The following is a 17,699-nucleotide window of genomic DNA, read 5'->3' on the forward strand; positions in this document are numbered from 1 at the left end:
TTGCTAAAAGCTATTCCACAGGGTTTTAAACAGTCTTGTTTGTAAAGCACGTCAGCGTGTTATTACAGTGCCGGCAATCTGCTATACATCCTTCATTTGACTTTCTAGCAATAACTGTGCGAAGCTGTGCCTGCGGTTATTTGATATGTGCGATTAGACAGCAGCACATCAAATATTTAATATGTATCTACTGCTTGATGTATGGCAGTGTTTTTAAAAGCAGTCAAGTACTGAGGCGGACAGAAGGACGTGTTTACGTGATCCAAATAAATGCATTGTTTATTCCCATGTGTTTGATTCTCTCTTTGTTTTATTTTAATTAAAAGAACAGATGCTGGGCAATCAGCTATAGGGAACAGTGCTAAGAATTTAGTACACATTTTCCAAGACCAGACAACTTTAAGTTATTTTGGCAACTAACTTAAGTTTAACTGTCTGTAGGTGCAAGACTACAGACAGGAACGGTAAAGATTCCTGGACATGGAGCTTGAAAACTACACCTCTTAAGAGGGGGTCGGCCCAGCGGTGGGACGTTGGACTCTTATTTAATCGATTTTGTCCACATCTGATAAAAGGAAACTGTCAAGCTTCTAGATTTGTTATACTGTTATTCAGTCAAATCAACAAGGATGAATCAGGGTAATGTTGTTCTCCAAACCCACAATAAAAAAAACAACTTAAATTCATTACAATTTATTAGGACTTTTATATGGATCCTGTGATTTTTTAAAAAACTTTATTAAAAGTCTCTAAATGTATTCAAATCAACCTACCTAAAAGGGGACGCGCCAAAACCCAACAAATGCCCAGACTAGTGTCGATCAGACCATCCCACTAGACACCAGCTATATTCATTTATATATTTAATCAAAACAATCTAGGCAGAATTTGAATTCTGATATCCCTCTGTGGACATCCTTTTCCCACTCATAATCAGAGTAAATCAGACTAAAGTGGCCAAAACTACAGAGGGTCATCTTCACACAGCCAATTGTTTGCACTCCAAAGGGTTCAGGAGCAGCTTCAGTTTGAATTGGAGCTCATTGAAGCCAGGCATTTTAGGAAAAATAGGCCCTCTTGATATTACACACACATTTTTATTTGAAAAACTGTACATTTCAATCAGATGGAGGCACTTGCTGTTATTGCACTACATTCAGTTTGTTGCGATAGTGACATTATTGCTTCAGTCAGTAACGTTCACATTTGCATCCCACAAACCTATTGAACATACAGTACCTTGACATGCAGGTACAGGCGAGTCCCAGGCGTGGTAGCCCAGTACTGTTCTTCTGCAGGTTGCCGTGGCGTTGCCAATGAGACGGTGACCGCGGTCACAGGCCCACCTTACGACGCTGTTAACATGGCCGCCGCTCTGGGAGGAGATGGACCCGTGCAATGGAGAATCCGGGGTTGAGCAGTACAGCGCTGAAGACAAGGAACATTTTCATTAATTGAGACTTTAAAATATAGTGATAAATGATAACACGAAGAAAGGAATTGTTTTGAAAGAGTCTCCAACCAGCCTTCTAGTTTTATATAAAAATAATGTTTTACTTGTGAGTGCAATTTTTAATTTTATTTAGTAGAACATAATTTACTCAACATACTCACACATTACTTTTTAGACTACTATAGTTATTACGAGGATGAGTTCTATTTGAACAACCATATCCACTGCCAAACTGACTGGATATATAGACTAACAGAAGATGAAGCTATTGCAATTACTAAAACAACAGATTTATACAAAACACAATTACCTTCCAGGCCTTATTAGATGGCAAAACGCCTTGAGTTCAGAGGCATAAACGCCCTTTCATTATGATGATTATACCTGACCAGCACCACTTCAAAAGGGTTCAACTAATTACAATTATTCCCCAGCTTTGGTCTCCACACCAAAGCCAAATAAAATAAAAGAGCTTTTTAAATGATCAATAAGAGTAATTTCTCTATAGGGATATTGCCAAGACAACATATGAGGCATTACTTTATGAAGCATTACTTTATTAAAAAGACTAACGACAATGTTGGCAGTAATAAGCTTACACAAGTTGATTGTGTTTCATCTGGCAATGGAACGAAAGTTGTCCCTGTGTCCTCTATAGACTGGCTCAGTGCAGGAGTTGGCCCCTACTTCAAAATTTGTGTAATGCTGTTTGAGAAGTTGTTTGGCAATTATTCTAAACATCTTATACTGTATTGCACAATAATCCATTCTCCATAACAAAAAAGGCATTGTGTTTAAAAGTTCAATATCATTTTTCCAAGCTGGAAAATTGCCAACGTTTGCCAGTCATTAAGGTTTTGCCTCTTCTTCCCAATTAAGGATCTCTGACAGAGCACATTTCTAAAGTGGCGCCTGCTGGAGCCAAACACAAATGATTACCAGGGAAAGCAGCACTATCACTGAACCAGCGTGTTGGAGAGCAGCCAAGAAAAAAGTCTTTAGGTCTAGTCCAGTTTTCTCTTCTCCACCATATTTTAGGATTAAGGGGATTATTTCCACGACAACAAACTTCATTCATTCCTAATAAGAGTAACACATGCATTTAAATAGTCACTTTGTAATTGGGAATTAAATCGTTTTCTTTTCCCTTCAAACGGTTTGCGTATAAACCCGAAACACGTGTTTTGCAATCCGCGCAGATACCCACATTAATCATAGCTATTAAAAAAGGTTAGAGTAGGAGCATCCTGGGAGGCATTTGTGTTATTATTGAGTATATAATTCATCACACAGTCCAGTGGTGAATTAAAGGTTAAAGAAGCAGCCTTCAGACCGGAAGGTTACAAGTATGGAGAGAATGAGCAAAACGCTACATGTAAAATTGCAATCCACCCTCGCGCCTGTCAGGGAATGCCCTTGAATAAAGCACTCAGACGCCATTATATTAAGTGAAGGTGCTTAATGTCCAGCCGTTTAGTGTTATGCTCAGCTTGCCCAGGGGCAAGGCTATGGATGTGCAATGCTAGCTGAAAAACAACATCTGTGCCTGTGTAGATGAATATATAGCTACAATGCAATTGTCACTTAACAGGAGACAGACAGAAGCGCATTACTCCAACCAACTGGCCACTGCAACTGTATACATATTTCAACATAATTCAAAATTGCATGCTATAATTTATCAGATAAAACTACCTTCTGTCGGTCTCTGTGTTGTTTCATGCAATAGATATAGTAAAGTAGTAGTAAGATAAGATTGGATACATACTTTGGTACTCACCAACATAGCGAATTTTGAAGCCTTTCTTGTTGGTGCCATGGTCAGAGGACCAGCGGACCAAAAACTGGTGACCAGAGGTGGTCAGGTTAAAGGGAGTGGGCAGGTCTCCGCTCAGGGTGGCTAATGTCGGACTATTGGCGGTGGAGCCTGTGGGGATGGGACACGACATGAGACATGAGACATATAGAACTTTTAAAATGTTATGTCATCAGAATGTTCTCCAGAATGGAGGCAACATGAAGTTGACCATATAACAGATCTAAATACTAATGGTTTTAACTGTTTATAAGAAAATATAATATATATATTTTTAGATAAAAGATTTAAAGATAAAAAACATATATTTTCTATCCTCAAAGTTGTAGAAAAGGGCGTTCTGCAGTCCAGAATTTGCGTGCCGTCTGTGTTGATAAAGCCTCTTGTGCAGTGGCTGTTTTGTCTCACCTGTAACGCTCTTTACAACTTTCCTCACTGCATTAGATAGAATACACTACATTGCTCTGTTTTGGTGTGGGCATCTTGTCATTAGGGTGAACCAGTATTTGTAAAGTGAAGCCCGGTTTACAGTACACAGGAATGTTAAAATGACTACTTGCCTCACCTGCTGACTACTACAGATTTGCCATGATGATTTGGATGGTCGTCCACTCTTTTTTTCTTGTCATTCAAGTCTTTATCTATCGTAACGCGATTTTGAAATGTATAAATGCCCAATAGCTGGTAAATAACTAGTAATACTGTCAACAAAGCAATGGGATTTCAATAGTTAAGACTTACAAACTTACAAATTATATGATTTCAACTGCTGGCCTAGTAACATTTTTTAATTCAAAAACATGAATAAATGATGACACTCAATTCGTCAAGTTATTGTCAAGCATGTTGTCAAGGGTCCTTATGCCAAAAATAGTATAATAGTAGTGATGGACTGGCTGTAACAGTGACCGAGATACTGCTGACCACTGCAGATTGGGCACATTTAAACTTCCGAGGGGACCATAGTCCTGTCTTTTTGTAGTCCATAGCTCATACACAATGTAGTGCAGCTTTTACCATCAAAGATCTCCAACATGTCAAACTCTCTCTCCGTGTGGAAGCTCTCAAATGTGATGGTGACATTGTAGCCCTTCTCCACTGTAACGCTCCACGAGCACATCTGGAGATTGGGGTAACTCTCCGGCCAACCAGGACTCAGGATGACCCCGGAAGAGTCGTATCTCACATCATGAGCAGGGCATTGTACTATAAACAAAACAAAAAAATCATAATTTGTGAAAAAACATAAAATACACCCAACTATGCGACTGTTAAGTGATGATATTCCTACTTGTAATTTCAAACTCATTCTTCCTACTTCAAGAGCAAACTTACTTATAAATGCATGACTGATAACAATCCTCAAGAGGTGATTTTCAGACATGGGTTCTCAATTTATTTATTTTCAAGATTGTCAGTCTAGGAAATATAACAATATAAAAAAATAGGTGAACCATATGATATTATTCCATGTGAAAAGGTTTCTGCCCCTTAATAATTGTCACGAGTTTCAGACAAAGTTTCTGTCCTGCTGTTTCTCTAAGGAACAGTCAATATCACACAAACTGATTTTCATTTGCAAGCTGTTTTACTAACCTTGACATGTTGGAGGCGGGGCATCCATCTGTAGCCTTTCTCCAAGGCGACAAGTAAGAATCTCGCTTCCAACCAATGAGAATCCAGGATGGCATCTGTACCTGATGATATCACCTGTTGCATCGAATGAAGGTTTAGTAAAAGCAGAAGGGGCAGAAACACCATTATTCCATTCCCAAACAGACAAAGTGTTATGCAACTCTGCTTACCCAACAAAGCTAAAATATGTCATTATTTTTTAAACACTTGAATGCCATTACTGTCAGTGGTGCATCTGGGATAGTGTTTGATAAACTTGAGCCATAGAAAAATAAAGAGTGGGCTAGTTTTCACGCTCCATCAAACTGACACAAATTGAGAGCGGCGTGTCAAACAGAAGGACAACTCACCTATCTCCAGCTCCCCGTCCTCCATCAGGGTGTCAGCGTTGGGCACTTCAGGAGGAGGCTGGCACACCCGTAATTGGTACGCTAGGACACATACGCAAGGGAGAAAAGTGTGGACAGGTGTTTAAAAGTACGAAATGAGTGCAAATAACAAAACAACTGCCATAACAATCTTTACGTGATCCCAAACTGACCGAGATCTGTCATTATTTTAACAACCACCACAAAAAACAAAGAGAGAGCTCATAAATAGTGATTTTTTTAAAATAACAAGACTGTCTATAGCGCTCTTGTTGTCTTTTACTAATTGGGAGTTTGCACTGGCATTACAACAATGCCTCAAAGAAGAACTAAATTATCTTTCAAACTTATTTGAATGTATAATTTAGGAAGATTTTGTGAAGCGATGCGAGGTACTGCAGTTTTCAACCTTTTTTTTTACCCAATAATGTCACCTATAGGCAATTCAACAATTAAAATTTCAAAGGCCACGGCAATTATTAGTTACATATACAGATTTAAGATAAGATAAGCAATTATTAGTTACATATATAGATTTGCTGTGTCCAATGTGTTTCTTATGTATTGGTTGCACCTTCTCAGCATTTTGGGATGTGCTAGCTTCTCAATTCATTAGTAGCATCAACGTTTTACCACAACTTACTTCCCTTTTTTGAATAAAATGGTGTAATATGAAACGTGTGATATTAGCAAACCATCTCCCGTCGTATGTACATTATAGACACATGCATTTCCAGTTCGCTCATCTATTTCCGCCGCTAACTTTAAAACAATCGCCCTCCATTTCACGAGTTTGCCTTGAATCATAAAGAGGAAGCGAGTTCACTGCCGCTGAGCTAAGGGTTGTAATCAATATAGCTGCATGACCATAGATCAGTCAGGGGAGAGAAAGAGAGAGAAAGCGAGAGGAAGAGAGAGGGGTAAGGGAGCGCCGTCGGCTATGACTCAAGATGAAATTGACTATGAAAATGAGACCTGCCAATAGTATCTGTTGCTCTCATGCATATCAAACCCGTGGGGTACGTGTGGGCGCATGTAAACACACCCACGTCTCCTCTTCATTGTATTTACTGTATATGAGATAAAGCAAAACAACATAATCGATGACCTGGGCCAGACATTTATTTTCTGACCGCTTTCTCAGCCGCACGGCCACGGCGTGAGGGTGCGGAGAGCGAAGGCGGTGACAATCAAAACAGCTGACCCGCAGCGAGGAAGTGCATGGATAAATATCGGTAAACTGAGGATTGATCTGGTATTTCAAAACTGCTCTTTAGCGGCTGTCGCAAACGCAGACGATGACATTAGCAACAGCAGTGGAATTATCGGGGACAATGCCAAGGACGTTTGTGCATTTTTTTAGTTCAGTTCATTCAGTTGGGTGCACCAGCTCGACCTTTTGCACGGATTGTGTCATTTGCACATGTTCTAATTGAATACAAAGCCAATTTTCATCATCCAAAGACTGTTTTGCTCCTTACGGATCGTAGAACATGTCTTTTGGGTCAAACGTGGTCTCAAGTCTGTCCCTGATCCGTCTGCGTCTGTTTAAACTGTGACTTGTAGATTGGAGCTGCTTGTGTACATTTCAAACTTGCTATGGAGAGAGAGCAGTAGATATTAAGATATATAAGTCCTAGAGTTAGTTTTGAATTGATAAAAAAACTAAGAAATAATTTGGTCTGTTAAATTGTTTTTTCTTATGCTGCTGCTGCTGTTGCACAATAAGCCATAGTCATTCAATCCGAACTGACTGGTCAATCTGGTGGTCCCCCTCGGAGCACCTGATGCCCTACACACTGCACGTTGGGCATAATGGGAGCAATGGCACTGCCTAAAAGCATCCTGTGGAGCATGCCAGACACAGCAATAACATTTACATGGAGACAAGCTGGTGCCCAACCCTTCATCAGGTAAGTTACATAGTGCCCGTTTAAATCTTTATTTTCTTGCCCCTTTCCTTTTGATGTAGAGTTGGAGACAACCAAATACAACTACATGAAAATGCTTGTACAATATGCACTTTGCTCGCTGTGCATTTGACACATGCAGTTGTGAGTCCCTGCTAAATGTAACTGCACAATGGATTTGTGTTGTGCTTTGCCCAGAGCTGTCAAGACAGTTTGTACCGGCAGAAGGGCATTTTAGAGAAATGTTATTTTAAATGTATCTCTCTGATGTTCCTTTTTCAAAAACGGGCTCACAGATGTCCATTAAAACACAATTCCTCCAGAAGCTTTTTACAGAAGCATTAGGAGCACACGCATCTATTGCAATTGCTATTTTGTATTATGTTCGCTTTTGGTCTTTTGCTATAAACATATAACCATCTTTTTAATGTGCAAAAAATACTCTTTGTCAGACAAGATATGCACAATTATTAAACATTTTTACTTTACTGATGGGTTAGGGTTGGGGTTTTGGTCGAGGTGAAACTATACTATACACAGAAGCTTTTATACACAATGAGGGACTTGTAGTACTGTTCATATCATAGTTCTCTTCTTACCCATCTCCTGTGCCAGTTCAGCTCTACATGTCTCAATAAAACCGCCAGATTTGAAAATAAACTTGAATTCATCAGATGTACTGTTCCTGTGCAAGTGTGACAGCTGACAGTTAAAGTCTGCCAGGAAAAAATCATTAACAACATGTCAGCCGTCTGAAAAAGTAAAGCCTTTCTACAGAAAAAGAAAGAAAACTTGATGTACAAAGTTAAAAGGAAAGTTTTCGCCAAGACAAATATGCTATTCACAAAAGGGAAGGCAAATGATCTACATGTATGTGGTGAGAGAGAAGACGGGGAAAAAACTGTCAAACTGCAACGATGACTTCAAATCTTGAAATCTGTGGTTCTGAAACTCATTAGGGGCCATTCGAAATAAGTGTTGTTAAAAAAAGCTGCAAATAATTTGTCAAAGGAAGAAGGGTTTTAGACCCATTTGAAAGCCTCCAAAAAAATATTCAACAAAGCTGCATTTTGATGACTTTGGAAAAACACACATGTCTTACATCAAGGAAAACTCTCACAACCAATAAAAGATGGATGCCCAGAAGTGTGAAGAGTGATGTTTTTGGGCTAAAACAAAAAGCAGGCCTATGTTGAAGACTTTTATCTTAAAAACAGACACAAGACAAATCTAAGCTTTCTGAGGGCCACAGAGAACGATGGAGCGAGAATGAAAAAGTGAACTTTAAAACATGAGCAGACCTGCACAAATACAATGTTCACACTCTGGTCTGGAGCTGGTCAAGAGCAAGATTTAAAGCCCAGCAGATAAATCAAACAAACATATATGACATTTTATTTTTGAAATGTATAAGTATGTAAAAGAAATGTCAGCAGCATGACATCTTAAGGTAAATCAAAGTGGGAAATATTTCATTAATTATGTATATTTTAAATGCATTTCATTAAAGCTACTTATTTTCTTTTTCGTACCTATTTATGCAGTACTCTTGATCTGTTTATAATTGACTTGTTTACCCCTTTTCCCAATCCATTGTCCAAAAACACTGACATAAATGTTTAATAGGGACATAACAACCAAAACATTTACTGCAGATCTTTTCTACATTTTCCATGTCTCTTTGACTCGGCAACATGGACATGAACAGAAACAGGAAGTGGAGAACACTCTTGGCGTGTGTATGTGTCAGAGAGAGCTGGTGTGAGCTAAACTTAATGAGGATTCAGTACTGTAGAAGACAGCACTACACAACACCAAACAGATCGATGGCATCACTGTGGCTACAACTAATGATGCCATTATTGGTTCCCCACAACCAGAGGCTGGCAGCTGCCTTGAAACTTCGCAAAAAATGTATTTAGAAGTGAGCCAACACAATCCAATAACAATTTTGTCTCGGGCTTACTGCGGAAAAGTAAGAATTGGGCAGCACACAAATCACTACCAAGTCGCAGTGAAACTTAATCTGGGAGATGTTAGAAATGAAATTACGAATTGACTTGAAATATTCACTTGAACGTAAAGAAAGCACTTTCTAATAAAAGTCAGAACAAATGATCTTCCAGTGAAAGTTACTGTGGCCAGTTAGGAGAAAGAACACTGCAGTAGAAGCAGTGGATTAAATGTTACAAAAATGTATTACCATATGTATATTTGGACTGCAGCAGCTAGCATTTGGTAAGAACAGTCTATCATCCAAAGTAAAGACACGATGCTCAGAAATGAAGGTTTGTGACGACAAGCGTTTTCAGTCTTACCATGGTAACTCAGGACAAAGAATCCAGCTCCGGAGAAGTCGGAGTGAAACTTGATGAGGATAATGTTGGAGGTGGAGTAGACAGACTCCAGGGCCGTGTTGCCACTGAACTGCCCAATCTGAGGAGAAGACTGGTCGGGGCCATCCCTGAACACAGAAAATACAATCCAAGTTACATGTTTGCATAATGCTTACAAAAAACCTTGCTTAGAAGCCATTTTTTATATAACCTTCTAACTCTTTGTTATAATGGTGAAACTATAGAACGCCTGAAAAGCTTTTATGGCCATATACAAGTCAACTTCAAGCATAATTCCTAACTTATTCCCATCATTTGCCACAGTTAAGAGCCCTTTACGTACAGGAAACGCTCGCTTTAAGGGTAGAACCAAAGATCGAAGTGAGTTAATGATATTTATGAGACAAAGCTTGCAGCTGCTCCATTGACTGCAAATAGAGATGGACATTGTGTGACAAAGTACCGGCGCCAAGAGTAATTGTGCTCGGATATTGCTCCATCTTGCCTCTCCAAACAATCCCAACTACAATGTCGCAAAGCTCATTTTGATGTAAAACCTTCACAAACTCCCCTTTGTCTAAGGATCACAGCATCGCCCAAAGCAGCCGCCGCCCGCTTATCCGATTTGCGATGGGTGTTCATAAATATTGATTACAATGTTGACATATTATGAGAATAACAAATGCTATTGTGGGTGAAGTGTGAATACAGTTTGCCAGTTGGGGCAGAGAAATGTTGTGTGATTAGGATAGTGGGTAGACAGGAAGTGATCCATCAAATGTGCTGTAAGAATTTGTGTAATTCTGCGCTCATATGTCAAACTAGTGCAAATCCAGAACCTTGTTATCAGTGATTTATTATGCTGTCATTGGGGTGAATTAAGTGATCATTTCCTAAGCTGCTAAAGGTTTTGAACGAAGCCAAATATAGTTTTATGTGCTTTCACTTCCACTTGGGCATGACGTGTTACATTTTTCATATGTATATTATTTTTTCATAAATTAACACTGCATATGTAACAACCCACTGTTCCAGTTTGCCCTTTCCTAGTATAAAAGTCTACAAATATAAATGGTCACAATGCGGAGATAATTGTTGTTGTAGTAGTCAATAATAACAGTTTGGGGTGTTTGAATTTAAAAAAAAAATCTTTTATCCATCTAAAAATAAATAGAGAACATTATTGTTGCATAGTATTGTATAAACAATACGGACCATTAAAAACCAAAACAAAAATGTAAAATTTCTTCCCCCAAAGTCCAAATTCTCGATTAAAAAGACCCAGGAGTACAGCTGCCCTATGAACTAACAATAACACATTAATATATAATTATCAGTTTAATTACTTAACAGATTCTATCTGGTGCAAATATATGAGTTGTATTACAGAAGAAATGATTCAGCACTGAAAGCTCTGACAGATTTGGAAGTTTTTCTTTTCTTTCAAAGAGATAAAATAAAATAAACTATTATGCTTATGCTATTATGTCCTTATGTTTGCAGAGTATAAGTAACATTTATAAATACACCAAAGAGGATTTGGAGGTTGTGTGGGCTGCCCTTTGTCAGCTATTGCCCACAAAATCCCACATTTGTGGCATATATGATAATTGATACAATAAGAATCCAGTTGTAAGCCACAGTATGAGACCAATTAGTGGACTGTCAGGTCGGCTGGCTCTGGACTGGAGGAAACTGCTGAGAAAATCACACCTTTGCCACAGGCGCTGGGTCTCTCCATGGGGAGCCAACATTGCGGCTGTGACTAAGAGCGAGAGTTTGACCAACGCTGCTATGTGTGGGCACGAAACTGGAGGCCATCTTCTCTTTGTAGCCTCTTCTCTACCTCACTCAGGGTCAGGGACACACGGCGCAGCCAATTTGAGGAAATCACAGCTTCTGCCAGTGGGTTTGATGAGCTCCAATGTGGCCATTCAATATAGATGAAAGGAGAGGCAAGACCACGTCCCACGGATCCAAATGACTGTCTTCAAACCAAATAAAAAACAGTTGTTTTCTTGTTTCTTTCTTACACTGGTCTTTTACATTGTGTTGGATTAAACCTATTCCTTACATTATTCAAGCCTTATTTCAGATGCACAGTGTAGAATCAAATAGTGCAAAGGTTTACTCACAATTTGTTACATATCTCGCCATTTTATCACAATTTTTAAGCACCTCACTCACACAATATCAAACAAGTCAGTGATAGGAGGGAGATGATTCACACAAGCCAACTCCAGATGGAAAAAGGAATACATCCGTAAAAAAAGTTTGCTGTGAAATAAAAGCATGATTTTGCGTTACTAGGTATGGCACAAACCATCTCTGCCTCACCTTGAATGCTTATATGTATAGTCAGCGTACATTCACCTTTAGAAAAAATTGGGCAAACAATTTATAGTATATACGCCCACCAATTAGCTAGCAACACGGACAACATGCGGTTTTCAATAAGCTACTATGCTCTGGAAGAATAATGAGGGTTTGTTAAGGTCAGAAAAATACAGTTATTAAGAACTGCTGCAAAAAGCCTTAAAAAGTGGGAACATAGAAAATATCTCATGTTAAATTAAAAAGAAAATTATGGAAAATATGACGAGAAGGTTATTATGTAATTATGTCACAGCAAATGTTTCAAGGAGATGTCTGTAGTCATAGTAACCTCCTGGAGAAATTCAGCTAATTAGTGGGTAGCTCTGAAAAGATGTTAAAGAGCATGACATCCTGAGAGGAAAAGAAAGAAAATGTCACACAAATTGAAATAACTATTAGAATAAAGTACATTTAATCCTCCTCCAGCAATAAGCACCTCCATAGCTTATTATAAACAATGTGTGCATGGAATATTTAAATGTATTAGTGGTTTCTTCTGCACACTGGGTCATTTGGAAAATCAAAGCAAGGGAAATAGTATCAACAGGTAGTTTAATAGGTTAGCTATGACAACATCTAAAACCACAAGGATAGAGGACAGCTCAAGCAAAAAAGAAAACAAAAAAAAAACATGGTGATCCAGTGGTGAAAATAGTTGTTCGTGTATTGCATGCATCATAAAGGAAACATCAAAACAGATCTAGACGTAGTTGGTATAGGGCTGGCTAACTCTAACCCAACACTAATTATCTTTTTATTAAGAATATAAGGGTTTTTATAAGGGTTTTTATAAGAGCTAAGTTATCTGTTCTTTGTTGTTTACTTCTGTGCCTACTTAGTGTTGCAAGCCTAGAATTTCCCCATTGTGGGACAAATAAAGGCTTATCTTATCTTATCTTATTAATGGTGTAATTTAAAAAAAAAAGCCCATTCTTTAACAAAAGAAAAAAAAAACATTATAGACAAAAATAAAAGCATTTATTTACTGAGGGTGTTTTAATTGCACTCAAACCTGAAAACATGCACCGTTACTGTGACCAGGCTTGCCTCTCCACAGAGAATTGGAGCTTTGCCTTGAGCGTAAACGTATATCTGTATATTTTACCTTTGGCTTTAACTTTCCAACTCCCCGGAGTCATGGAGGTGGCAGCTCGGCACCAGAAATATTTCGAGAATTGTGATGCAGCTTTTAAGTCTGTTATGTTCAGTTAGTTCTGTGCAGGGTACTTGTTCTAATCTATAGCGTTTACAGTACATACACATTTTTGAATATTTGCAATTAACAAATAAAACCGCAAATCATTTTCATAATCGAGCGGCCCAAGTTGATATTAGACCTAAGTACAGTTGCACATATACATAAATTGAGAATAAAACTGTAATACTGTGAGAGAACTTCCATTGCACGTACCAGACTGTGATGTAGTCATAGATGGGCTCCGTGCTCAGAACAGTGAAGTTGATGTAGATGCCGTGTCCAGGCGGCACCCGAACGCTCCAAACACAATCCTGGAAGTTTGGGTACTCCTCGGGATGTCCAGGGGAGTAAATGGTCCCGTTCAGGGATGTAATGTTCCCACCACAGAGAGCTAGATCAAACACAGGACATTTAACAGAATTAGGCCTTGATGCATCTCCAGTAAATTAGTATTAGCAATAAGAGACTCTGGTAATTGTCCCGACGAGTGAAAGGGAACACGTCTTCATTAGTCGCGTAATGACCACCCAGTATTACACTAATAACTTGAATAAAGTGTAATTATGTTTTTTATCTCAGCTCTGCGGCTCAGGTGAGATATTTTCAGGAGTGGATATTTTTATTATATTTTTCATCTCCCTGACGCCCCTGAATTATATTGTGTTTTATTGTATTAGTGTGAACAAGAAGATTTAATATGCATGGACTGGAATGTGATTTGAATGTACGTTCTCATCAAATACATGTAATTGTTAAAATGTCTATACAGTGTTGTTAAAAAGAACAACTTAAATGTATGTTTCCCAATAGCTTTGTAGTCCACTTTTTGTACAGTATTACTGGTTATGATGGCATAATACAGTAATATGTTACAGTTTTACGTCATGTCTTCACATTTGGCAGAATGTTACTTACAGAACATGCACTATTATGACTTAATTGGTTTGATTTATACCACAAAAGTATAAATTCAGCCGGGTTAGTGTTCTGTAACGATGGTGAATTGACAACATACTGGATTCGCATAGGGTTTACCTTCACATCTTGGCAGCGGGTGGTTCCAGTTGCGGCTGATCCCGTGTAAACAGGTCAGAGAAGTTTCACCGATGAGGGAGTAGCCGGGCTGGCACTCAAAAGACACCGTCATCCCCACACTGAAGTCTGTTCCTATCACGTTACCATTTCGAAATGGACGAGGATCTGGGCAACTCTGGAGCTGGTACGCTGCAAAGTACAAAACAAACGTTATAAAGATGACGCACGAGTTGGAAATAATATTAAAACTGGCGGCGTGATTTCCCTTTTCTTCGGAAACTAAAAATGTTCTAAGAGTTTCCAGCGCTTCTTCTACAAGATAATTTAATAGGAAATGCATTATTCGCCAGTCGCCGTAATTTGCACATTAATTGAATTAGCCATAACAAATTTAAGATAGCTAAAAGATTTGTAATAATAAATGTAAGAAACCTTTTTAAGTCACTGACCAATTCACTTTATCCAAATAAAGTCCCAGATATTTTAATATCGAGTTTGTGGGTTTGCTGTTTTTTTTGCCTCTTAGCCAGCAGTTCATGCAATAAAATAAATAAATATTGGTAAGTAAGTATATAAAAATGTATTGCAGGCCTTTCCTTTCTAAAGTCTAAAGTATTTCTCATAGTTAAACAAAAAAGCTTAAAAATTGCATTTACTTGTACCTTTGTTAGCTGCTTTAAAGGTGGTATGGACGATTTTTTTCAGCAAATTTGTTATCATATTTCCTTGTGGCGTGGATAAATCATTTGTCCTGCCACGTATCAATCATAAAACGCACCTACCGCTCACCTGCAGCCGCGTCAGGCTCGTCCCCACGTTTCCGCGTGCCTAAGCGCATGGAGCTATCACAACATAGTTCCCTCAGTGTACGGGGCAAAATGAAGACTGAGAAAGACAGTTCGAGCTGACGCAGAAGTGGACAGAAATCTACGGGAGACGAGAGATGCGATGCGCTCCGTTGCGCTAATAAACAAACGCACGTGTGTGTTGTATCGGTCCACACGGGGGAGTGCGCATGCGCACTTCCGCCTGCGTTCTCAAATCGCCGAAAAATCGTCCATACCGCCTTTAAGCTTTTGTAAGATATTGTTTTTTTTTAATGCTGGCTCTAAACTGACACATGATAAGTACAATACGACTATGTAAACTATAGGCACAATGGCAGTAGTGTTTACCTTGGTATGTGATGTGGAAGCCTGGTTTGTTCTGGGAGTAGTCGCTGTGGAAGAAGAAGCTGGTCTGGTGGGTGGTGCTGAACAGCGGTTTGGGCAGGATGGGGCCGCTGAACCGGTCTATCACGGAGCCCGTCTCCAGAGAACCGCTGCGGAGCTCCAGGTAATCATGGATGGCCTCGGTTGAAAAGTTCAGAAACTGGAGGTGGATGCCTGGAAAACAACACAATATTATGTCACATGTCCAGTGACAAAGCATGAGGCATCAAAGATTGGCAGTTAACATTGGACATTGAGAACCTTTGTTTTATTCAGTAGCAGGAAAAAACAGAACAGCTGACAAAACTACCATTGTTGGTGCAGGTATTACTGTTCGAAAACAACAGTTGCTACTACTACCACTGAAATTGGCTCTGCTACTACAACAACTGCAGCAACATCTACTACAATAACATACTGTCATTTAGGGGCAACAAATACACATTCTTGATGGATAAGTACTCATTGGAAAACGCTGGGAATTCCAGTCGACCAGAGAAAAAGATAAAGAATATTACCTGTAAATTCACAGAGCGTACATTTTTGCAGGCAGAGAGTATATATAAAGAAAGTTGTCATTTCTTTACCAAAGCCGACAGGTAGGTTGACGGTCCATGTGCAGTCTAATCCACTGGGATAGTTTCCAGGGTAACCAGGACTTAAGATCACTCCACTCACATCTGTCATGGACCCACCGCACTGGGCTGGAGAGAGACACAAGATCAGGACCAGCACAGGGACAACATTCTAGACAAGTTTCCATGGCAATTAACACAATATTGTGTCGTTTGAAGGAGTAAAAAGCCTCAAAATGTCACTTATAAACCGGAAGCTGAAACCAATGAATCGGTTTTGAAAAGTAAATAGTACCAATAGAATGTGTGTCTTCCAAACACAGTTCATCAAAGACATTTTAAACCATTGGCAGGTTTACATTAATACAATTGAACAAAATGCTAATGTATAGTTATTTTTATCAAACCGGATATATGGTTAGGATTAGGTTATGGTTTAGGGCCAGGATTTTCGATTACAGATTTGTATTATGTTATTACACAATTGGATACTTAAACAGATGGTAAGGATTCCTTCTTTACTGACCACATGACACTGACACATTTAGTAACAATGTCCCTTAGGTGCTCTTCTGTGCAGGAATCAGTCAAAAGCTGGTTAACATCTCAAGTTGGCTCTCTGACAAAAGCCTGTGAGCGAACATGCTTTTGAATCTATTATCCATATGAGTTTTTAATTATAAACCACAGTATTTATATAATATTGCACATTGTTTTTTCAATTCCACCTCCTATCAAACTAAAATGAATGATATCATTGTAAAACATGCAGGAAAAGCCCTGAGGAAAAACTAGCTGTGTACCTTCATATTAGCTTCTCTTCTAGCAACGAAATCCTAGAACTAAACCCAAAAGACGAATGATAGATTACACCGACTAAGACAATAAGTCTTATAACACCAATATAAAAATGTTTGACGCTAAAAATAGAATTCTAAAATCAAGCTGCTTTGAAACGTCGGCAGACATAAAACAATACTGCACTTTAAAAAAAAACTGGCTGCAGATCATCTCCACTTGACAATCTTAAGCCTGACATCTTGCATTATCTTCATCCCTATACATATTCTAATTCATTAATAGGTGGCTGTGATGAATAAATCAGCATTGTGCACGCTGATTAGTGTCCAGACCGGGCTTCCTCTTGTGCGCTGTGGTGCATGCTGATGCCTCCACACACTGTGCATGTCTGTGGCTGCACTCGCCGCTGTTGCACCAATTGAAAAAGCTTTCTCAAATTCCAGCCCAGAATACTAAATAATCATCTCAGGGCACTAACGGTAAGTTGATAAAACATCTTATTTTCCTCTGAGTCAGGGAAAAGGAGACTTGCATCATCTCTGCAGCAGTAATGGCCTGTATAGAGTGTATAGAGTGTGCATATTGTATGTGAGTGAGTGAGTGAGTGTGTGTGTGTGTTTGAGCATGAGGTACGCTGCTGAATACTAACCAAGACACAGAGGCACCGGGTAGTTCCATCTGCGCACAGGCCCCGGCATACATGTGATGTGAGCATTACCCTGTACGTGGGGAAAATACATTGAGTCATCACATCGCACAAATGAGCTCTGACTTCTGGTATGCTGTATTCATATATGATCTGATTAGGTAGAATATCAAAATTGAATTTGAGCAGAAAAACCTCCCTGACTGAACTGTTCAGAAGTGGAAATTATGAATAGAAACATAAGAGCAGGATTAAAATGCATTTGACAGTTATATTTCTGAGTTTACTGGCCTCGCAGAACAATTGTGATAAAAATTGCATTGTAACGTATGATTAGAT

The 17,699-nt window shown here is 39.0% G+C and overlaps 1 protein-coding gene across 3 annotated transcripts in view; it reads right to left on the reverse strand.

Moving 5' to 3' along the window:
• Positions 1–17,699, reverse strand: part of LOC140361954 (CUB and sushi domain-containing protein 3-like) — a 408,691-nt gene that overhangs the window by 34,398 nt on the left and 356,594 nt on the right. For 2 of the 3 annotated variants that reach the window (XM_072447874.1, XM_072447871.1), the window contains exons 41-51: positions 17,364–17,433; positions 15,926–16,042; positions 15,303–15,512; positions 14,128–14,316; positions 13,306–13,483; positions 9,501–9,646; positions 5,255–5,335; positions 4,866–4,979; positions 4,287–4,475; positions 3,222–3,380; positions 1,240–1,428 (exon numbers count right to left, since the gene is read on the reverse strand). In XM_072447874.1, coding sequence (XP_072303975.1) covers positions 1,240–1,428; positions 3,222–3,380; positions 4,287–4,475; positions 4,866–4,979; positions 5,255–5,335; positions 9,501–9,646; positions 13,306–13,483; positions 14,128–14,316; positions 15,303–15,512; positions 15,926–16,042; positions 17,364–17,433 — 1,642 coding nt within the window. The remainder of the gene's footprint in view (positions 1–1,239; positions 1,429–3,221; positions 3,381–4,286; positions 4,476–4,865; positions 4,980–5,254; positions 5,336–9,500; positions 9,647–13,305; positions 13,484–14,127; positions 14,317–15,302; positions 15,513–15,925; positions 16,043–17,363; positions 17,434–17,699) is intronic. The other variant, XM_072447872.1, reaches the window with a different exon arrangement.

Source organism: Eucyclogobius newberryi, unplaced genomic scaffold (assembly GCF_026437365.1).
Source record: "Eucyclogobius newberryi isolate DKJ021-1_F unplaced genomic scaffold, fEucNew1.0.hap1 SCAF_16, whole genome shotgun sequence".
NCBI lineage: Eukaryota > Metazoa > Chordata > Actinopteri > Gobiiformes > Gobiidae > Eucyclogobius > Eucyclogobius newberryi.